Source organism: Protopterus annectens, chromosome 1.part1 (genome assembly GCF_019279795.1).
Source record: "Protopterus annectens isolate FY-2018-M chromosome 1.part1, PAN1.0, whole genome shotgun sequence".
NCBI classification, from domain to species: Eukaryota; Metazoa; Chordata; order Ceratodontiformes; family Protopteridae; genus Protopterus; species Protopterus annectens.
The window spans coordinates 847,466,585-847,492,158 of NC_056726.1; the positions used below are offsets into that span (position 1 = coordinate 847,466,585).

Here is a 25,574-nt window from a genome sequence, read left to right on the forward strand (position 1 = left end):
AGACCATGAAGTACCTTCTGCTACACGAGAGATCAACCTTATGGACATATGTGACATACACTGGAGGGTGGCCAGTTGTGAGGAGATTTTATTTCCATCCTTGGATGACATGGACCAAGAAAGAGATTTGGCAAACTCTTTGGTTAGATCTCTTTGTAACCTCATAAAATGTGCCAAGTAATTCAGCAACCCAAGGGCAAAGTTCACTGAAACATACACAAGCTTCTCAAATCTGTCCAAAGCCCTGGACTCCCTGTTAGGGAGATGGACAGAAGAACTCTTTTCTGCCAGTTCCTTCTCTATGGCTGTAGCCACAACCATGCCATCGACTAGGATCCCCTTGCTCCAGTGTGCATGGTTTTTAGGAGAGCTAAAATCTTGTCAGGTCTTTTCAGCACTGGCTCCTTCCATACCTGGTGAGAAAAGTACAGTTTTGTACCTACCATAAATGTAGATGTTCGAGGATCCACATTGCTGCACAAGGTCAATGAGCTCATCAGTCTGGGGGGGCACCCAAAAAGTAGACAAGCCAGACCCGAAAGCCTCAAGGAACACCAATTCCTTCTGGGAGGGAGTCTCAGAGGAAGAACCACTTTTTTGTTTCAGGAGCTCTAGGATGTCTCCAAAGGAGATGTCTTCAGGTGGTGATCTGGGGGACCCACCCCCTCATCAAAATCGGTGTCCTCCATGAAAGATTCTGAGGTAATCTAAGTACCTCTTCTTACACGTTCTCTTTTGAGGGACTTCCTCAAGGGGATGCTCTGAGAAACTATCGGAAGAGATGACAATGTCTTGATGGACTGGCTGAAGACTAGTTTGGGCTGGCTGTCCTAGTGGAAAGGATGGATGCGGCTCTGAGCAAAGAACCAGATGAGGTAGGGTTGTCTCTACTTTAGTCAGGGAGAAAGCCCCCTCCACAACCTCAAAGGCAGAATGCCTGGGAAGACAGAAGTCGACTGTACAAGAACTGAAATTTCTGAAATCACTGCAGGACTCCACCCTAGGATGGAGTCGGGGTCTATATTAAATCAGTGAATGATTAAAAATGTGAATGATGATTTATCGACTCTCTTTAAGCGAAAGTTGAAAATCCCAAACACTCGGATCAGCAATTTTTTTCCAAGGGGAAAAAAAAAATACCTGGGCTGTTTTCGGTACTTTGCCATTTCCTCCACTGTGGTGTGATCTTGGAGTTGGCATATTTATTTATCTTTTTTTTTTCCTTTGGTGGAACAGTGATTTTTTTCCCTGGGGAAAAAAAAAAATCACTGTTCCGAATGTTCGGGATTTTAAGTTTTCGCTTAAAGAGGGGTGATGAATCAGCATTCACGGATTTAACATAGACCCAGGAGTCGGACCTGAGCTATCCAGCACCAAAACCCTGAGGGGAAGAAACAGCTCTGAAAGCTTCAGCCTCAACTGCAACCCCTCAGACCCAGTGGTGATCCTTTGGCTACAACAGTCTCTCGCTCCAAAAGGCTCCCTGTTGGTAGGCTCAGAGGAACCATCTCAAAAAAAGAACAGATTGCCTTTGGATCCAATGCAGAAACTTCCAGAGACCTCTGATCTGAGGGCTCTTAAACAGTGAGTTGGACAGGAGAAGGAGATACTAAGGGGACACATACATGTGTGCATATGTGTGTGTGTGTGTGTGTGTGTATATATATATATATATATATATATATATATATATATATATATATATACACACACACATATATATATATGTATACACACACATACATGTATATACATATACACACACACACATCTATACATACATACACACACACATAAATATATATATATATATATATATATATATATATATACACACACACACACACACACACACACACACACATTTTTTAATTCTTCCCCTTTACCTGGAGTTCATGAAGCACTTCAAGCACATTTGTTTTACCACTTGGTTATTACAGCCTGCTTACTAGCTTTTAAGTCCTGTGTATATTTAAATGTAGTATCCCTGTTGCTTCATTCCATCTGTGCGTAACCTGTATAAATGATTTACTGTACTGCCTTTAATTTTTGTTGCTTCACTTGTAGATGCCATGTATTAGGTGGATCAACTTGTCTGTCATTCAGCTATCTTTTCTTATCAAAGAGGAATATAATCCTGTTGTTAACACCCACCAAAATGTTTCACACTGTTCTGGAAAATACTGTTTGTTAAAATTTCTTGACAAACTACTGCTGCTGACAAACTTGCCAGCTTTTTAACATCTGTTCCTCTTTTACCATTGACAAAATGGAAGACATTAATCAACTTACCTCCAAACAGTGTCTGATTAGTTTTTTTTTTCTGTTTCATTACCTTCTGCTTCTGCACCTCTTGTTACAGCCCATAAAGTTAAAAGCAGCTGCTATTAAATGATTTTAATCTGCTTTTCTGGGAACTCTCTCTCTATATATATATCTGCTTTATCTCCCTCTCTTTATTTATATGACCACAATCAAGAATTTTTAAAATAATTAACCTCACCCTATCCTCACAAAGATATTTTGCTGTTCTTCCTTCTTTCCCCTTGCTCTGTTCTTGAACTGACTTATTTAGCTTCTCTAGGCACTTCTGTGCTGGTTTTTAGCCGTAATCATACTGCTGATCCACTCATAAGCAGTTTCTGTTTTTTTCTAACTTTTCCTCCTCACTGTACCTTGGCTGCCCTCCCCTCTTAGTCCTACTTGCCCCCATAAATTTCTACCATTCTCAGACATTCTGTACCTCTTCTATCTATTATCAGTCAGCTTGCTTTCAGCAATATAACTTAAAAAGTTCACATCACTATATTTTTAACTAGTAAGACTATTTACTTCTCACATAAAAATAATGTTAATCTCATTTTATCACCTTTGAGAAATACATTACCATGTAATGTTGCTTTTCTTCATATCGAGATGATGTGTGTATGACATGTGACAGATTGAAACAGCCAATCAAGAAGTGAAGCTGGGATGTCAGCAATAGACCAGGGGATTTGGAAAATACTGCTATCTCTGATACATATGAGGAGATATGATGCAGGGCTTCAAGCCGTACCTGAAAAACAAAAACAGTGTTTTTCATTTATGTGAGACCAGGGATACACTAACAACAATGGTAAAAACTGCTTTGCATTTTCTTTGAAAAAAAAAATCTCAGAAATGTGCACTTATTTTCCAAGCATGAAGCTACACTGATTTTTCATGATGATTATTTAATAATAAGAATACAAGATACAAGCCAAAATAAAAAAAAAAATGAAAAAGCAAACTAATTCATCTGTATAACCTGCAAATATAATATGAGAAGAGTTCATGTAAAAAGTAAAATATAACCAAAGTTCACAACAAAAGAAAAAGCAAATAAGTAACAGAATGTGTAAGTGAAAAAAGTAAAATAAATATTCGTCAATAATGAATGTACACTTGCAACGGCAACAGTAAAATAAAAAAGTGCAAGTATGAGTCATATCCTTCAAAAGAAATCAGACACAACGAGTGTTAAATTTTATTTTGTGTTAGATAAATATACACAGTATAATGAAAACCCACCAAAAACTTGGCCTGTTATATAGGAACAAAAAATTCCTTACCACTAACTGCAGAATCTCACTTTCCCATGCTTACCTTCTTCCTAACCTTTTCCACTCTTCTCATATTCTTACCAACATACAGTCCTCTCTTCTATCCAAACTGGAAACTACTTACAACAAAGTTGCCAGATTTGCAAGTAGTCTGCCCAGAAATCTCACAATTGTCTTGCTGTCCCTTCTTTCAGTTGGTTAGAGTTTCCTTCTTGTATACTCAACTGCTTATTATCCACTCTGTCTTAAACGAACCTTTCTCCTGCCCTAGCATCTCTTCTCTTGTCTCGCTCTACAAGCCATGTTGCTCCCTCAGAAGCTCAGATCAATTTCTCTTCCAAATTCATAAACAGAAAAAATCTTTAGGGCATAACCTCTACAGCTGCAATCCTGCTTAAAAATGGAACAAGCTTCACTTAGTCTTCAGAAATATTATTCAGTCTCATAACTTCAAAACTGCTCTTACAAATTGCCTAAACTGTGCTGGTTATGTCATTGCAATCACCCTTCTTGATAGCCTTCTCTTTCCTACTTCATATATTAACTGCTTCTCTTCTTTCCCCTCTTTTTATCTTGTTCCATTATCTGATAACTCCACCCCCCCACTGATCCTCACTTAACTATTCTGATTTTACTACTGTTCTAGACTTATTTTTATCTTCTTCTGCATTTTCTTCTCTCTCTAGTAAGCTTGTCATTTTATACGTTGCTGTGAAATTGTCAAAAAAGGCGGTATTGTCATTGTATACTTTGTACCGTGGAGCTTTTCTCCCCGGGCCTCCGCTGTAATAGGGCTCAAGCTCAGTCGGACTATCCCGGTCAGCAAATGTTAAATATATATATATATATATATATATATATAGAGAGAGAGAGAGAGAGAGAGACGCACCATATATATATATATATATATATATATATATATATATATATATACATGTGTATGTGTGTGTATATGTGTGTGTGTGTGTATATATATATATATATATATATATATATATATGTATATGTATGTGTATATATATATATATATATATATATATATATATATATATATATATATATATATATATATATATATATAAAACCTGTGGTAGTGGTGCTGCGGTATCGTTGTCGCCTCACAGCAACCCGTTCGATTCTCAGCTAGAGCGTCTTCTGTGTGGAGGCATGCGTGAATGGGCGTGCCTTCGTTGAAGGCTGTGCATCAGGGCTGGTAACTCGGCATGTAAAAATCCACTACCAAACATTAGCGGACCAGAGTTCCGCTGTGGCGACCCCTAACCGGGATAAGCCGAAAGACACAACAATATATATATATATATATATATATATATATATATATATGGGTCTAGAACTATTCACTGAAAGCACATTTCACTGAAACTCATATCACTGTGCACAATGACACTAAATATACATTACAGCACAATGACACTAAATATACAGAACCAACTGATATTGCCAACATCCTGGCAGATAGGTTCAGCGCTAACTTTACCCCCACCCTCTCACCCCTTAAAGGGCCCATCTTTATACCAGAAGAATGCAAAGTTCCTTTAATCTCGGCAGAACAGGTAAAAAACTCACTCTCAAAAGCCAAGAACACAGCATCCATGGGACCTGACAACATCCCAGGCTGCCTTCTACATGAACTACAGAATGCGCTGGCACCCCCACCTAAGTGCCATGTTCATTCATAGCCTCACCTCAGGCTTTGTGCCCACTGAATGCCGCACCGCGACGGTTATCCCACTCCACAAAGGGGGGGGGCCACAACAGACCCCGGGAACTACTGCCCCATTAGCCTGACGAGCCTGGTCTGCAAGGCCATGGAACGTATCATCATGGAACTCATAAACAAAGACATTGGAGATCTCCAAACTCTGGACCCCACACAGTTTGGGTTTGTAAAAGGCAGATCATGTCTCCTAAACCTGACAGACTTCTTTGAAGCAGTCACCAAAGCCACAGATGAGGGTAAGGTGGTTCACACAGCCTATCTAGATCTCGCCAAGGTGTTCGACACCACCCCTCACTCTAGAATTATAGATAAACTCACTAAACTAGGTATAAATTCCTATGTCACAAGATGGGTTGCCAACTGGCTTACTGACAGAACCCACACTGTGAAAGTAGCAGACTCCAAATCAGACTTCAGACCAGTGACAAGTGGAGTACCACATGGTTCAGTCCTGGGTCCTCTCCTGTTTGGTATCTACTTCTCTGAAGTACAGGCTAACACAGAAGGTCTTTGGCTAACTAAATTCGCAGATGACTGCAAACTAGGAGCCATAATCGAAACTCCGAACCATGTGGACATCCTACAAAAGGGCCTCACTGAGACAAATGCCTGATGTCAAAGCCATGGTCTCAATCAAAATGCCAAAGAGTGCATTGTCATCCCCTTTGGTAAAACCTCTGTACCCATGAACTACCACATAGGCGGTAGTCTACCTAACACCAAAAGTGTGATAAGAGACCTTGGGACACAGGTGGACAGCAGTCTCTCCTTTGATAATCACATTGCCACAGTGGTCAGGAAATCCTTCTACATGGCACACCTCATCAGAAAAGGTTTCTCATCCAGAAAAAGAGGTCATTGTTCCCCTTTACTCATCACTCATTAGACCCATTATAGAGTATAATGCCCCTTTTGGTATGTACCTCACAAGACATCTACAACAACTGGAAAGGCCACAAAAATACCTCACAGAGGATTACTGGCCTCAAACAGATGCCCTACGCAGACCGTCTCAAAAAACTCCAGCTTTACTCCATCGCATATTACCTACTCAGAGGCGATCTCTGCCTAACATACAAAGCTATGTCAAACCCAGAGCTGTTGGACATGCTCCACTTAAAGAAATCCCAATCCCTCCGAGCTACATACTCTAGGGACCTAAACCTTGTCACCACAATAAACAAAACATGCTGGAGGGATAGATTCCTGTCCCAGAGACTTTCCATACTTTGGAACAGACTACCTATCTATGTCAAACAGAGTTCCTCATTAGCACTCTTCAAGAAAAATCTTGATGATTGGATGGGTAATAAGAAATTCACCCGGGGATCACTTCTGTGGTTCTGCTTGACAGGGGCACAGGAAAATAATTTTCTTGGGTGGCAAAAGCCAGGGTACCTTTTTGGCTAGGCTTGTATAGGCCCTAGGGCCAATAACCTAGTACCTACCTATCAACAATTCACTGAAAGCTCAATTCACTGAAAACACAATTCACTGAAACACATTTAAGTTATATATGGCCTTTTCCCCACTGTAGTGCGACCCTGGAGTTAGTATATATTGTAAGGGGGAGTGTGGGAGGCACTGTCCCCCACCTATTTTAAATATTTTAAACTATATACATGGATATTTGCAATTCCAATAAGTTACTCTTTTCTGACCATAATATATATGCAAACTATGTGGGGGGCTATGCCCCCCACAACCCGCGATGTGGAGGGTGGTGCCCTCACCCCTCCTTACTATATACACTAACTCCAGGGTCGCACTACAGTGGGGAAGAGGCCATATATAACTTTCAGTGAAATATATTTCAGTGAATTGAGTTTTCAATGAATTGAGCTTTCAGTGATTTGTGCACAGTGAATAGTCCTACACCCATATATATATATATATATATATATATATATATATATATATTTTTTTTTTTTTTTATTGCACAGGGTGAACCCCCTTCATGCCACCTGTGATAGGATAGCTCTCAACTTCCCTCAAGAATTCTAGACAAAGTCCAACTTAATTGGTGGACACATGCCCCAAAACAGTGATACTTTTTAAATATTATTCCATTTCACTTGAAAGTTTAATAGAACAAGACATTTTGCATCAGCGTGCATTTTCTTAATTATAAGTATGAAACTCCATTATTTTTTTTTAAACAATTTTATTGATTTTAAAGAAATAAATATAAACAATTACATGTTCTTTTAACATAAAGATATTTACAATTAAGTGTTCACATAAGCATTCACATAACAATGTTTAACAAATAAAGTGAAATTACTAAAACTATATACAAAGACATCTGTTGAATATCATTAAGTTGCCTAGTATTTGATTATTCCATATACATAACGTGGAGAAGTTGAAATTTGATTTATATGATATCATTGTCAATCTCTTTTCAACAGATTCTGTAGATTAACCCATATATGATAATTATAAGTTTTTCTAGATGTTCTAGATGTCATAGTTGCAATCTGCAATTGACAAACTTCCATAGGAAGGAGGGAATTCAGATACCCAGTTTCTTGTTGTAGTTTTCCTGGCTACTGCCATTATTGCCCAAAGTAAGGAATGTTTAACTTTTTTACACAACCAGGTATGGGTGTAGTGAAAGAGTACTAATGATTTGGTCAAAATAAAATTATATGTGAATATTGCTTGTAGGAGTTCTTTAATGTTTTCCCAAAATACACTTAAAGCAGGGCAGTCATAAAACATATGGTTCCAGTCAATGTTTGTGTTAGACTTACATATGTTGCAAATATTTAGTTTACCATTAATGTTGTTCATTAGTTGAGGAGTGTAGAAAGATCTATATAAAAATCTCCAGGAATATATTTTCCATTTAAGTGAAAGTGTTGTTTTCCCTGCATATTCTAATATATTTGTTTTATCTAGATGTCTTGGAAGTGTGTTATTAACTGTATAAAAATGGTTCCAGAAATTAGCAGGACAACAATATGTTTCTAAGTCTTTAAATAAATGACATGCTGTCTGAATAAGTTTGTTTATGTTGAATAACTGAATTAAAGAAATCTAGCAGTATACTAGTGACCCGTTTATTAGCAGAAGTGATCGGGTCCATCTTATTTTATAAGAATAGTCTGAGGGATTGCATGTTAAGCCATAGGGAGTTGTCTAACTGATATTCACTTGTTATCTGATCTACATCCTTCACCCTATCATCTGTAATAAGTTGAAACTAATACAAAAGACCTTTTTGTTTAAGCAAGGTAATTTTATCTCTATCTGAGGATTGTAAGGAGTCTTGAGTAAAGGCTATCGGGAAAATTGTAAAAAAAAGTTCCTTGTACTTAGTGTGTTTAAATATAAAGTTTCTAAAATGTATTAGTATGTTGTGTAAGTAGCTAAATGAATGTTTGAGAATGCTGTGTAACATGAAGTAATCTTTAAGTATCCATAATATTGGGTTTATTGATTCTAATTTTATGGATGTGGTTTTGATATTAATAGCATAGCTGAGGATTCCCAGAATATTTTCCATTTGGCCTAATACGGTGTATCTAAAAGTTGTGCTTTGGACCTAATAATAGCTGCATTAGAATAAAGGTTCAAATCAGGAAAGGCTATGCCCCCTTTGTTCCAACTATGAAGGTGATGTTTGAGTGCTATTCTAGGTTTCCTGAGAAACCAAAGAAACTTTAATAACAGATAATTGATCTTATTAATGAAAACTTTACTGGGAAGTATTAAAATAGATTGTATAATATAGAGAATTTTAGGAAGGATTATCATTTTAATGATAGTTAACCTTTCTTCAGTTGTAAATATAATTGTATTCCATTTTGTTAATAGAGTTTGAATATTTGCATAACATCTATTATAATTTAGTTTTGTGATTAATTTAATATCTTTAGCAAGAATGATGACTAAATATGTAATTTGATCTGTAATGCATTTGTTAGTGTCTTTGTTAATGTTTCTCTTATTATTGTTTAAATAGATAGGTAGGATCTTAGTTTTATTATCATTGAACGTCAGTCCAGATATAAATTGAAATGTGTTAACAGCTTCAAATAAGGCTTTTATGGAAGAATCATCTCCTTTAGTAGTGATGAGAAGATCATCAGCAAATAACTGAATTTTAGAAGTTATTTCGTCACTAATTTCCAAACCTTCTATGTTTTTATTTCCTCGTATATCATTAGCCCATGGTTCCATTATGAGAGTAAACAATAAGGGAGATAAGGGACAGCCTTGTTTTTTTTCCTTTAGTGATGGGTATTTGAGTCGATGTGTATGATCCAACTTTTGATATAAGCATATTTTCTATATACAGTGATGTATACGGATGTCAAATTTGAATTGGTCATCAACAATTACTCCAAGGAGCTTAGTATAGGGTTCAGATGATATATATATATATATATATATATATATATATATATAAATATATAGATACACATAAAACACATATATATATATATATATATATATATATACACATATATACACATACAGTGGATATAAAAAGTGTACACACCCCTGTTAAAATGCCAGGTTTTTGTGATATAAAAAAATGAGACCACAATAAATAATTTCAAAACTTTTCCCACCTTTAATGTGACCTATAACCTATACAATTCAATTGAAAAACAAACAAATCTGTTAGGGAAAAAAATTATAAAAAATAAAAAAAATGTACAATCCACTGGTTGCCTAAATGTGCACACACTTACACTAGTACTTTGTGCGCGCGCACCCTTAAACGAATACTTTGTTGAAGCACCTTTTGATTTAATTAAAGCATTCAGTCTTCTTGGGTAGGAGTTTATCAGCATGGCACATCTTCACTTGGCAATATTTGCCCACTCTTCCTTGCAAAAGTGGTCCAAATCTGTCAGATTGCGAGGGCATCACTTGTGCATAGGCCTCCTCAGGTCAACCCAGAGATTTTGTATTGGATTTAGGTCTGGGTTCTGGCTGTGCCATTCCAAAACTTTAATTTTCTTCTGGTGAAGCCATTCTTTTGTTGATCTGAATGTATGCTTGGAGCCATTGTTGTGCTGAAAGGTGAAATTCCTCTTTATCTTCAGCTTTCTAGCGGATGTCTGAAGGTTTTGGGCCAAAAGTGACTGATATTTGCAACTGTTCATAATTCCTTCCACCTTGACTACAGCCCCAGTTCCAGCTGAAGAAAAGCAACCTCAAAGCAAAGCATGATACTGCCACCACCATGCTTCACCATGGGGATGGTGTTTCTTTGGTGATGCGAAGTGTTGTTTTTGCACCAAACATTCCTTTGGAATTGTGGCCAAAAAGTTTAACCTTGGTCTCATCAGACCATAACACATTTTCCCTCATGCTTTTGGGAAACAATGTATTGTTTTGCAAATTTTAGCTGGGCCTGAATGTTTTTCTGAATAAGAAAAGGCTTCCATCTTGCAACCCTACCCCATAATCCAGACATATGGAGAATATGGGAGACTGTTGTCACATGTAGTACACAACCAGTACCTGCCAGAAATTCCTGCAGCTCAGTCAGTGTTGCTGTAGGTCTCTTGGCAGCATCCATGACCAATTTTCATATTGTCTTTTCATCAATTTTGGAGGGACACCCACTTCTTTGCAATGTCACTGTTGTCCCATATTTTCTCCACTTTTTGATGACTGTCTTCACTGTGTACCATGGTATAGCCAATGCTGTGGAAATTTTTTGTACCCTTCTCCTGACTGATACCTTTCAACAATGAGATCCCTCTGATGCTTTGTAAGCTGTCTACGAAACATGGCTTTTGTTGAACAGGCAACTGAGCAAATGTCAGGAAAATCCTACTAGAACAGCTGAACTTTATTTGGGGTTAATCAGTCTCTTTAATTGATGGCAAGTGTGTACCGACGAAGACTGAACGCTGCAATTAAATCAAAAGGTGCTTCAACAAAGTATTAGTTTAAGGGTGTTCACACTTATGCAACCAGCTTATTGTACGTTTTTTTATTTCTTATATTTTTTCCTCCAACAGATTTGTTTGTTTTTCAATTGAATTGTACAGGTTATAGGTCACATTAAAGGTGGGAAAAGTTTTGAAATGATTTATTGTGGTCTCATTTTTTTATATCACAAAAACCTGGCATTTTCTACTTGAGTTGGATGAAAGACCAGAAGATCGAAATCCGGAACGCCAAGACAAAAACAATGAAACCGCAGAACACCAAAAAGCATGAAATTCAAAATCCCGATGTTATGGGAGTTTGAATTTGTGCTTTTCATGTTCTGCTGTAGGTAAGTGTGTGTGTTTGAGTGTATTTGTGAGGGGAAATGCTGTGTGTAAGGTGTAAGTGTGTGTGTGTGTGTGTGTGTGTGTGTGTGTGTGTGTGTGAGGGACTGTACTATGTGGGTGTGTGTTTGGCTTGTGTATCTGTGTGATCTCGGAGTTAGAATATTATAGTAGGGGGTGTGTGGGGGGAGCAGGGGGGCTTGTCCCCCCGCCTATCATTAGTGTAGGGTGTTTTGTTTAGTAGTGCGGGGCAGTTGTGTGTGTGTTTTTGTGTGTTGTGTGTGTTTTGTAAACTTACGTGTTTTTCGGTGTTCTGGGGCTTCGTTGTTTTCGTCTCGGTGTTCTGTGTTTCGTTCTTCTGGTCTTTTGTTGTTACGAAGTAGACCGGTATAAATATGTATATATATATATATATATATATATATATATATATATATATATACATATATATATATATATATATATATATATATATATATATATATATATATATATACATACATATATATATATATATATATATATATATATATATATATATATATATATATATATATATGGCACGTATCACTTCACTTCAAATTCATTTCACCTAAACTCATTTCATCAAGACCGAATCACCTAAAGTTCATTTCACCTAAAACTCATTTCGCTGACAAGTAGTACAATAAGGCAAGTCAAAGATATATGTCCTTTTCATCACTGTAGTGCGATCCTGGTGTTAGTATATATATATATATATATATATATATATATATATATATATATATATATGTATTAAAGGGGGTGTGGGGTGCGCAGCCCCCCAATTATTTTGGTTTTATGTTGTCTGGTTTTGTTGTACATTATTTGGTAAAAGTCAACTAGGTGGGGCGCTACGCTCCCACACCCCCTAATGTGAGGGGCTATGCCCCCCACACCCCCTTAATATATATATTAACACCAGGATCGCACTACAGTGGGGAAAAGGATATATACCTTTTAATTGCATTAGAGTACTACTTGTCAGTGAAATGAGTTTTAGGTGAAATGAACTTTAGGTGATTTGGTCTTGGTGAAATGAGTTTTAGGTGAAGTGATACGTTCCCATATATATATATATATATATATATATATATATATATATATAGAGAGAGAGAGAGAGAGATGTATGTATGTATACACATACACACGCACACACTTTTATGTTGGCTAAAAAGTAGTTTTAAAGTATTTACTTTTGGAGTACTGTCACATGCTGAAATTTTCTTTGGCGAGTTGACATGAATACACATAAAAAGTATATACCTACAGTAGTCTGAAAAAAAGTGTATTCTGAAGAATTATTTCAGCCTACTGGAAATTCAAATAATTACTAGACTGCTTTCATAGAACAGAAGGTCCTTACACTGGAATCTTGTGTTGGTTCAGATATTCAGCTTAGTTATCTTTAGGCTTTGTAAGCATGTATGGTCACTGCATAATTCTGCCCCAAACACTGACGTTATGGTCAATGAGTGTACGAATATCTCTGAGTGTTACAAAAAGCACTGGTACCAAAGTAACAGCTGCTATGTTCGCACAATAGTCTAATATGTACGAACACCTTTGAGTGCAACAAAATCACTGGCATCCAAGTAACTGCTACTAGATCAAAAGACAGTCTAAACATGTTTTCTTCTGGAATGCACATAGCAGCAGTAAAAATGGGCAACATGATTAAAAATTATCTAAAGTGTATATAGCTGTGAGAAGTCTGGGAGTAGGGTTTAGACTATGGCAGTACCATCAGGACCCATTCTGATGTGCTATCTATATGCAGCTACAGTTATGCAAACGAATTACATGTATATCTGCAATGATGGTACAAACATTTGAGGATGGGGACTGCCATAACTGTTAACGTGCTTACCTCATAAACACAAGGTAAAAGGTTTGATTCTCACACTGGAGAAATAAGCTTGACCTAAAATGGCCTACAAAGGCAGCTAGCCCAACACTTCCCTATGAACCTGTGATTAACATTTCAGCCAGACGTGCACAATGACAATGCCAGAATTCATGAACAGGATGGAGAATGGAAAAAAAATAGTGTGCAGATATGTACACAAAATCTGCAATCTACCTTAAGTACACTGACATTCAGTAAATGTAAGTCACTGTCATGAGTCACAGTACTGAATGGTGCGGAGTAAACCTCAGTATTGCTCTAGTATTGCCATATAAGTACCATGCACTAGCAGACTGTGCCACTGGAGCAACTGTAAGAATTTGCTACAGGTGAGGCAATGTGTTCATTTATGAATGGCACACAGTAGTGTACAGTATAGGATGTGCACCATGCAATCTCATTCTTCAAACATTCCTGAGCAATGAGTTATGCTTCTGGTACTGAAGTGCAATACAGTACATCAGGGAACACAATTTAATAAGGTAAAGTGTCAGACACATACCTTATTAACTATCTGTTCCCTGCGAAGATTTGCTCTACCATAACGACAAAGTGCAGTTCATAAATAATTCATACACTAAGCATGACAACAGAGTTGGATCATTACCATAGCATGGTAATGAACAGATCAGGTGTTCTGTCATTTTCTACTGACTGGTGTATCATTGTGTGAGGGTGGGCATATGAGTTGTGTGCATCTGGCAGTTCTACTATGGCTCACAGCAAGACAATGCGCATCAGAAATGCTGACAAACAATATCAGAAACATAGAAGTGATAAAAAGTTAATTGCCAGTGTTTTTTAAAGGGGGTGACCCTACCTGCACTCAGTGATGTGGAAGCAATTCCCACAGCTCCAGAACTTATACATACCAACTCCATGGTCTTACCAACTCAAGGAAAGACGATATCTCCCAGAAAAAGGGAATTACTGTATAGCCATCTACAAGAAAATCATGAATAGATGGTATTCTTGTGGAAATTTTGGTGCTAGGAGGGTAGAAACATAAAAGATCTGTAGAGTTTTGCTTAACACTATTTTAAGAGGAGAACAAGCACCAACATCCTGGAAGAAAGCTGTGGTGGCTATAATACCTAAAGAAAGCTGTGGTGGCTATAATACCTAAAGAAGGCAAAGACCCATCAGATCCAAGTTTCATACAGAGCCAGTTCAATTCTAAGCCATGATTATAAACTGTCTAAGTCTATAATGGCTAAAAGAATGGAAAAAGTGATGTCAAAACTGATAGATATGTATCAATATAGTTTTGTGAAGGGGAGGCAAACATTTGACAACATTAATAGAACAATGATGATCCAGAGGAAAGCAGACAGAATAAGAAAATACCACTGTTTATGTGTCTTGCTGCAGAGAAAGCATTTGACAGCGTAAACTGGGAATCTTATGAGTAGGCCAACTGAAGCATTTACAATCCCTGGTAAAATTATAAGGTGGATTAGGAAAACTTATGAGGCATCTGAGATGACAAAGTGGGTAGCTTCCTCTCTGATAAGTTCTGTTGGAGCAGAGGAATCAGAAAGGGGTGTCCTCTTTCCCCTTTGTTATTTGCATTATGTTTAGAACCACTGGCAAAGAAAATAAGGGACTCAGAATTTCAAGGATATAATTGGTATGGTAGTTGAGAATAGCTGACTTTATTTGCAGATGACATTATTTCACACCCAATTAAACCAGAAAAAGGAGATTTCAGTGTTGTGGAACATTTTGGGACATTTTGAAGTCTTTTTGTGTTACAAAATTAATGAAGATAAAACAAATAATATAGCTGTAAACTACTTACCCATACAAAAATTGTTTCAGCAATACAAACATTATGGAGATATGAAAACATGAAGTACTTAGGAGTATGGACTGAAGGGGACCCTGTTGTGGCAGCCTCATCTTTCATATTGTCTGTATCTCTAATTGCAGTTATCACTATCAACATTATCTCCTTTATCAATTCCCAATTATTTCTAACCTCCTCTGATTTATTCTTACAGTTATCATATTTTATATGCTCTACTAATTAGGAGACTAAACAAAAGAAAATACAAAAACTGAGAAATTGGAAGCTCTGTTTTATGAATACGGTTAGCAAGGTACATGCACTCAAAATGTGTTAGTCCCTTTAGCTTTATACACAGGTCAGACAAATTTTTATCATCCACAAGAGAAGTTGTGGATAGCAATAAATAAGGAGTTGAAGGATTTTTTCTGGGAGGGAAAGATGGCAAGAGTCAAGTGGGATATACGCTGATCCTTCCAACAGAACAAGGTGGCTTGGGATTACATGATTTGAAGGGGTACTTTAGAGCTACACAGTTAAGGCGCCTATACAAAGCAAAAAGCTATAATTCAAAAAGGAAAGGGATGATGAAACAGGCAGGAAGCTCAAGAAACAAGAAGAGACTGGGATTTTGGATGCAGATACATAAGGAGAATCACAATAACCATACAGAATATTATATTCATCAAGTAGCAGAAACTATTGTAAGAACTAAGCGAACATGGGAATGGAGAAAGGAGATTCTGTCGATAGGGATGACTGCAATAAAAGATGCAAACAATAGGCAAGAGGCAGCTGGAATTTACTGGAGAAAACAGGCAAATGAGCCAAGGTATTGGGAACAAATAATTAGAGACAGAAAGGGAAGAGGCCAAGAATTTATTTGGACTGCAGGCTAGAGATCACCCTCCCTATCAAGGATTGATATCAGAAGATAGGCAAATAGAAAGAAACAGGAGGATCCTAAATGAAAGACCCACACTGGTAGAGTTTTTGGTAGAATATAGTTCAGAAGCTGCTGTTAAAAAAAGGAATAATTAGTAAAGTATATAAAAATATTGCATGGTAACTATAAGAATCAATCAGAGGAGGTCAGAAAGGATAGGGAAGAGAGTTTGGTTGAAAAATTTTCAAGAAACAATGGGGGGATACATATCTGACTCCTAAATATGCAACTAAGTCTAGAAGATTTAGGATCTTTCTTTACTATTCTGCTATCTTACTTGGCTGCTGTGCACTCCTGACCCAGACCCTACTATCTGAATTCCCACCATCCACTACTCTGCACTAAGGAAGCTACCTGGCCATTAAGGATACCCTCAACAATTTAAAGCAGTGTCCAGTTGGATCCAGTTACTGTGCTGTCCCAATACCTTAACTACGGCCTGTGCAGTATTTTACAAACCCACCATCCACTACTCTGCACTAAGGAACCTACCTGGCCATTAAGGATACCCTCAACAATTTAAAGCCGTGTCCAGTTGGATCCAGTTACTGTGCTGTCCCAATACCTTACTACGGCCTGTGCAGTATTTTACAAACCCACCATCCACTACTCTGCACTAAGGAACCTACCTGGCCATTAAGGATACCCTCAACAATTTAAAGCCGTGTCCAGTTGGATCCAGTTACTGTGCTGTCCCAATACCTTACTACGGCCTGTGCAGTATTTTACAAAGTACATCCTATGACATGACCCTTACTGATAATTACTCACAGCTGTATTTTGCAATTGCACTGAATTACCTTTGGCCCCTGAGTCAGGAATGCTAGCAGCCAGAGTCCTCTCCAAGTCCAGTATTGTCTATCTCTTTCCTTCACTCACTGCTTTCCTTAGCCTTCCCTACTAGTTTTTTCTGCCCTCTGTCACCTGTTGTTATACAACCACTGAACACCAGGTGGCAGTCTAACCAGGACTTTACCCTCACCCCCCTTCCATCTGTTCTAATTCGCCCCTGTACACTATTCTTTCCAGCTTCTCCTCCCTTACCCTCTTGCATAATCACTCCTATATTTCTCCTTCACTGCCCCTAACCTCTACTCCTATCACTGTCTACCATTAGCAGACTAGTATGCAATTTTGTTTCCTCTCTCTATCCTTGGTCTACAACTATACCTGCTCCACTTGAAGCCACTCACCTGCTTCATCTTCTCTGTCTGGGGTGCTTACTGATTGTCTCCTTCACTACTTGCTGTATCCCGCTCCGTTCGCCCTACGGGCTCACTCCGCTCCCCTACCCTACCCCCAATTCCCACCCACCCCCAGTGCTGTTACATTTATACTTAACAAACCACACCTACTATACTTCCTATCACAACACCACAACTACATAGTTATAAACTCCTCCCCTTATCTCTATACCTTATCAGCACTAACCTACCCTACTCTTCTATAGCTTCTCCTTCTTACTCCTCTGCTTAGCACACTCCCTCATCTCCTCTATCCATTCTCCGCAGCTATAGCCATTACTCTTACATCTATCACTATATTTTTCCTACCCCTCTACCTACTTATCCTTCTATACCATATCAATTAACCTATCCTACACTTCAACTATATACTAAACCACCTTTGACTTTACATTAACCTTACTCTGCCATTCCAAATGGCCTACTCACATAAACCTTTGCTTACATACTTTTTTCTGTCTTCTTTATTATTTATATTTCTAAGCTCAACCTATACCCTCACTGCCTACGAACATTATGTGCTGGCCCATAAAGTGTCCCAGCTACAAACTCTCCCAACCTTACTTCCCAACTGCCTCTCTCATTGTAACATTACCTCTACCTCAGCTTATCTGCATCCCAAGTTCCATAGATGTACTCATGTTACTTACCTCCTCAATAGGTTAAGCTCACCCAAACTTAATAAAATCTTAAAAACTTCTTTGATACTATCCAAAAACATTCTAACAGGTGGTGACATTCATCCTAATCCTGGCCCAACACCACTAACAGGTGGAGACATTCATCCTAATCCTGGCCCATCCCCACTAAATGTCAATCTACAAAACAATTGCATAACAATGCTTCCTCCTCTTCTAGATTAGATAACTCCCTCAGAATAGCACATCTTAATATTCGTAGTATCAACAACAAAATTAGCCAACTGCATGCGCTCCTTCAAGCCCATGCATTCGACATTCTTTGTCTAACAGAAACTTGGCTAAAACCTATTACTCATGACCAAGAAATAATCCCACCTGGATACAATATCCTTAGACGTGACCGCACTTCAAAAAAGGGCGGCGGCATAGCAATCTTGTTCAAATCTGAACTCCTTGTTTCTCCCTGTGATGTAGCACTACCCTCAAATACCAATGCTGAGACCCTTACTGTTCAACTCCAAATAAATAGCTCTAAATCAATCTATATAATCTGTTCATATATCCCTCCAGGAAATAATATTACCACCCTAGAAAACATACTTAGTAGCCTATCCACCCACCTTCCTCAAGAAACAATAGTACTAGGAGATTTTAATATAGACTGGACCTTATGCAATTCTTCCAACCCTAAGACCCATATAAATCTATTTGGTTTCACTCAAACAATAAATACCCCCACTAGAATCCATAAGCCTAGTACTAAAGAAACTACTCTTGACTGGATACTAATTAATAGTCACCCTGAAACTTACTTGACAGGATCTCTCCCAGATGACATTAGTGACCATATTCTAACCTACATAGTTAAGCAAAAGAAATCTAGCCCCAAAGACAACAATTTTATCAATGACGATCTAAAAACACTTCCAATCTGAGAACTTTATCAATGAACTAAAAGCCTGCAATTGGTCATTACTAAAACTACTCAATCTGGATGAAGCTATCTCCTTCTTTAATTCTACATTCCTTCAAGTTCTAAATAGCCATGCTCCCATTCACTCCTCCAGAGTCAGGACCAAAATAGCTCCTTGGCTTACAAAACAAACCAAAGAAAAATGTTCCTACGAACAAAATTTGGGCAAAATGGAGAACCTCCAAATGCCCAGCAGATCACCTCTACTTTAAACAGTTAAGAAATGCCATCAAAAAAGATATAATCTTAGATAAAAGAACTATTATTCCCATCTTCAACATTCAAACTCTAAAAATCCTCAAAAGTTTTGGTCTGGCATTAATAAACTTCTCAAACCAGGCCAGGCTACAACTCCTTCTCCCAGCTCTATCCCCCATAACAACCCTCTGCAAATAGCAAATGCTTTTAACAACTACTTCATTGAAGCCATTCAAACCCTTACTAAAACACTATCACCCCCTACCCCCACTCCTACACAACATACCAATGATTCTCTGCCCCCCTTTCATTTACAACCAGTACCAACTACCTTTATCTGCAAACTCCTTCAAAAACTTAAACCCTGCACCCCTTCTGCTGACTGTCTCCCAGCAGAATACCTTCAAATTGCTGCTAAAGCTATCGCATACCCTGTTTCTATCCTTATAAACAGAACTATCTCAGAAGGTTACATCCCTTCCTTATGGAAAATCTCCCATATAATCCCCTTACACAAAGGAGGTAAATCCACTGATATCTCCAACTACCATCCAATTGCTTTACTCTCCCCTTTAGCTAAAATCATGGAAAAATGTATCCACCATCAACTACTTCAGCACCTTCTCCACAATAACTTGCTTGCTAATTGCCAACACGGTTTTAGGCCCTTTCATAGCACTACATCTGCCCTGCTAACTTTTACTGACTGTATTAACAAGAATCGAAACAACAACTCTCTCTCATCTGCTCTATTTATCGATCTATCAAAAGCCTTCGACATGGTTAATCATAACCTACTTATCAATGCACTAAAAGCCCAATATCTTGACCAACAAGCAATCCTTTGGTTTAAATCCTATCTTGAAAACAGAAATCAAGCAGTACTCTGGGACAATAAACTATCCCCACCCCTCCCAGTGGACACTGGAGTACCCCAAGGCTCTATCCTAGGACCTCTTCTTTTTTCCATTTTCATTAATGATCTCCACACTGCTTTTCCTCAAACCACCTGTATACAATATGCTGATGACTCTACGCTTATCTGTACTGCCAAGTCTTCCTCCTCCCTCCAGACCCTGATCTAAACTGTATTTAACAAAGTAGAAAAATGGTTTACCCAACGCTGCCTCCTCCTTAACCCCAAAAAAACAAAACTTTTACTTTTTACTCCCACCCAAAAATCCCCACATATCCACTTTACCATTACCTCTGACAATGGTACTTGTATTTCCCCTGACTCTACTGCTCGTCTCCTCGGCATAACTATTGACCATAACCTCAGCTTCGATGTCCATGTTAACAATACTATAAAAACAATCAATAAAAAACTAGGCTCCCTGTATAGAATAAAACCCTTCCTTACCCCACTAGCTAGGAAATCTATTGCCCAGACTCAGCTTACTTCTACCCTGTTCTATGCTTCTGCCATTTATACCAATCTATCTAAGCTTAACCTTTCCAAACTGGAAACTAGTTACAATAATATTACTAGATTTGCCACTGGCTCCCCTTATAGAACCCACCACTGTCTCAACCTTCAACAACTCAGTTGGTTAGAACTACAAAACCAACTACAATACAATCAACTGCTGATTGCACAAAAAATTCTGCACCACCCCACCAACACCCCTATCCTATCTAATCTGATCTCCCCATACAAAAATCTTACAACACTACGCTCAGCTAATAAGTTACAGATTGGCAACAATATATCTAATAACAAAGCAGGAGATTCACTCTTTTCCAATGTTGTTGGTAGAATCTGGAATAAGCTTCCAAATACACTCACTTCTCTCTCATCTACACAACTCTTTAAGAAACACCTCAAACATTACCTAAAAGACAATGGCTTTGTCCCTGCTCAAAGCCTGATTGAAAAATACTCTTCACTTTTTCTCCCCACTCATCTCATGCTTTATAACAAATACCCCACCTTGAAAGTCATTGACTATCAACTACTAACCCCTTCTTACCTGCATTTTGTCCTTCCTGGTCTCTATTTTTCTTTTCTTACTTATTGGTTTTATTTTTCTCTCAAATGAATGTTGATGCTTAATAACTATGTTTAACTGTTGCCTGATTATATTTGTAACCCCTCTATTGAATTAAGACATGTTTATCTCCAAAATCTACTCTAATGTCTCTGTACAGTATTCAAAAAATTTACTTTCTTTACATATTATGCTGTATAATTTAAGATAGTCATTTTTTCTAAGTTTTTAATGCCTTAATGTATTTGTGCATGGAGCTTTTCTCCCCGGGCCTCTGCTGAAAATGGATATGTATCCAGCTAGACTAGCCCGGTCAACAAAAATAAAATAAATAAATAAATAAATCTTTGCTTGGAAGTGTTTACATAGGTATTTTTATACCCAAAGTAGACGCCAAAGAATTTTTTCTCAGGTAGAGAGCAAATGTTGGAGGTGTGATGGGGAAGAAAGAGGCAATTGGGAACATATTTTTGGGAGTGTAATTAGTTGACAGTTTTTAAAAATTCCCTGCAGACTATACTATCAGAAATACTGATTAACAAATTGGTACAACTAAGGAAATGATTTTTTGAGCTATGATACAGAATCGGGATTTCCCAGACATACTAAAGCCTTGATGAGTCTAATTATGGTGGCTGCCAAAAAAGTAATTACAAGAAAATGGAAATCAAAGTCTAAACCAACCTTTCTAGAAGTAGTGACTGCAGCAACAGAGATAAAACAACTGGAAATTAGAAATTTAGATAAGGGTAGGAGCAAATTACATAGCAAAAAAATTAGAATCTTGCAACAATACCTGCAGAATAATGTTTTGAGGAGGAATGAGGTTTAAAAGAAGGCAGAATTTGAATGAGCTATGTAATGCCTGACTGACAATGAATGGATAGGTTATAAATGATGTATGATGTTTGCAGCTAAAATATGTCAATATGATTTGTTTTCATTTATGTAAATGTATGATTTACTGTGTCATAAGTGATAATTTATTAAAGATGTTTCTTGTTTACAAAAATGCACATTTTTGGAACAATTCATTCAGAAAATGTTTTGGAGGAGGAATGAGGTTTAAGAGAAGGCAGTCACTGAACAATTGATATAACGTTGCTTAGATTATATGATATATAACAATATATGTAATGTACAGTACGTGTAAATGTAAACTTGTTAATATGGTTTGATTGCTCTTATATAAATGTAAGTTTGCCTATGTCACAAGTGATAATTTAATAAAAGCATTTATAAAACAAAAAGAAGAAGGGAATTACTGTTGGCACACAGCTAGAAATTATACCAGAAGTGAATTCTTACAGAAAATAGTGACTGGCATTATGTTCCTTAGTATCTCTTACATTAGGTGACTTGTGCTCAAGCAATTTCACCTCAACCACAAGTAGAGATAATGTTTTTAACTGCCTGCACTGCATTAACTCCACTGTAGATAGTTTTTTTTTCATTTTAAGGGTTGTCTGTGTGTGCTTTTATAATTCTGCACCAACTAGCTTCTCAACTCTGCAGCTGAGCAGCATATATCAGCAGAAAATGGGAAGTGGCACAGTGAGACAAAATACATCAGGGGCAGATTTGCTGCCCTTGTCGTTTAACATATGTAGTTAAGATCAGTTTGTGTTCTGCTGGTGAATGTCTCTCAGCTACAAACAGTCCTAGTGAGGGTTCAAGTACATTTACATTTTTTAAACACTTTCGTTAAATTATCATTTAAGACACACGCAAACATACATCACCAGAAAAGAAAACAAACTACACTAACATTTTTCCCTTTTACATACATTGTACATATTTTTTTCATTTTTTACAACTATCAACAGTCCAACATTACATAACTTGCTCAATTCCTGCCTTCCATTAAACCTCACTCCTCTTCCTCCTAAAAATGTATTGTTCCCACAATTCCATTTATTTCTATGTAATTTGCTTGTTCCCTTTTCTAAATATCTCAATTCCAGTTTTTTATCTATTTGATTTCTATTTTGTAGCAATTGCTTTTTTGTCAGCTAACAGAATTAAACTTAAGCCTTACTCTGTCTAGGCAATTCAAATCCTGTGTACAAGCTCAAAAAAATAATGTCCTTAGTTACAGCCATCTGCCCACCCAATATTTCTAACAGAGTACTTTGTGGGCAATTTTTAAAATCTGCCAACTCATTACAATCCCAAATCGTATATTCCCCAGTACTCTCTCTTCTCCATCACACCTCCAACATTTGCTATCTACCTGACAAATTTTTTTTCAGAAGTCTGCTTGGAGTATACAAAAACCTATGCTAACACTTCCAAGCAAAAAATCCTAAACCTTCTGGACTTCGTTACATACTTGGGAGCCATACATATGTCCTTCCATCTTTCCCCTGTAAACTGCTTTTCCAGTCTCTCTTCCCAACCTTTTCTAATTTTCTCCGACTGATTTTTGTACTTACTGTGCAATATTTTACATGCCCTACTAATAATCTTTTTTTTAATAGCAGATTCAAGTAAAAACCTTTACCAGAGCAGGTCTTTCACTTAGGATTCCCCTATCAGTTTCTCCTTGCCTATACTCTGATATCAGTCCTTGGTAGGGAAAAAAGTCTCTAGCCTGTAGTCCAAATGTTTTTGTGGCCTCATCTCATTCTACTACCTTTCTCTCTCTCTCTAGTCATTTGCTCCCAATACCTTGGTTCCTTTGCAAGTTTTCTCGAATAAATCCCAGACCCCTCTTGCCCATTTTTTGTACTCCTACTTGCAGTCATCTCTCTTGGCAAACTGCCCTGTCTCCATTCTCTGCCTAAATTCTTAGAATACTTTTACATTATAAATATAGTATTCCATATCTTTATTATCCTCGTCCTTAAGGATCTGCATTCAAAATCTCCCTATCTCCTTATTCCTTGAACTTCCTCCCTTGCTTCAACATCATCCCTTTCCATTTTGATTTATAACCTTCTGCTTGTGTTATTGTATACAACTCTATACCTCTAAAATATCCCTTCAAATCACGTAATCCTACACCACCTTGTTCTATTGGAAGGATCAACTTATCCTAGTTATCTCTTGCTTTCTGCCCCCCCCCCCAAGATAAATTCCTTCAACTCTTCATTAATTATTCTCCACAACTTTTCCTCTGGTTGATAAAAATATGCCTGACCCATATATAAAACTAAAAGGACTAAAAACATTTTCACTGCTTTCATCTTACTGTCCATATACAGTAGAGTCGATTATCGAAACTAATTGGAACCTAGGGTAGTTCGGATAATCAAACTTTTTGGACAATCAAATATACATTTAACAGGATAAAAAAACTGCAAATAATCTTGTTTTTTCTGCATGCTTTTCAACCATTCAGTGATTCCACTGGAAAATAAAGACTACTTTTTCCACACACAAGAGGGCTACAACCTCAAAAAGGCAAGCACAAGTGAATATGTATAATGTTTATATATTCAGACTTTATGATGCTTCCTACCCAAAAACTTTGGAAGGCTGTGTTTGGATAATTGACATTTCTGACCATCTGTGTTCGGATAACAGACTGTCTACTATACATAAACACGAGTTACCACTTTCTTTTGCTTTTGTGTAGTCTCTTCTCCTGCATATCCTTATAGCTGCCATAACGGAGTCCTTTTAATCAATACTCTTAAATACTTCATCTTATTGTGTCCTTATAACTATGGGTATTGCTGAACCAATTCATCTGTAGATACATAATTTACAGCTATGGCCTTTATCTTCCCGAAAAGACTTGAAGCTGTTTCACAACACTGACATGTCCTGAGATGTCAACAGACCACACTGCTTTGCCAGGGATGGTCTGCACCTCTCCCCTCTAGGCTTTCAAATATTAGCTAAAACACTATCTTCCCCCACAGTGCCCTTTTCAGGCAATGCCAAACTGAAAGTACTTCTGACATAGCAAATGAAAACTAAGAAAATCTGAAGGTATTACTGCTCATTGCTATGAGTCTAAACAAAAAACTCCACTCCCTAAAAGCTCTCTTCACCCTAGACAATGCTGATGTCTGTGCGGTCACTGACACATGGTTTAAATCCACAAAGAGCACACCAACAGTGCAAAGTTATAATGCCTTCCACACATTTAGACCAGCTAGTTCACAGACAGTCACTAAAGGTGGAGGTGTATCTATTTACATCAAAAACAAATATACCTCAAGGCTGGTCAAACAGGACAATGCACCTGAACTGCTCCATGTTCAAATATATAGTAGTGTGCAGAGCTCATTGTAAATGGAGCCAGGTATACTCAGCTAGACGATATAGCAAACTTCCTGGCC

At 37.5% G+C, this 25,574-nt stretch overlaps 1 protein-coding gene across 1 annotated transcript in view; it reads right to left on the reverse strand.

The window, feature by feature from the left end:
- LOC122815150 (probable E3 ubiquitin-protein ligase HERC1) overlaps nucleotides 1-25,574 on the reverse strand; it is a 5,886,073-nt gene that overhangs the window by 3,184,649 nt on the left and 2,675,850 nt on the right. The window contains exon 27 of the mRNA XM_044087407.1: nucleotides 2,888-3,058. Within this exon, the coding sequence (XP_043943342.1) occupies nucleotides 2,888-3,058 (171 nt within the window). The remainder of the gene's footprint in view (nucleotides 1-2,887; nucleotides 3,059-25,574) is intronic.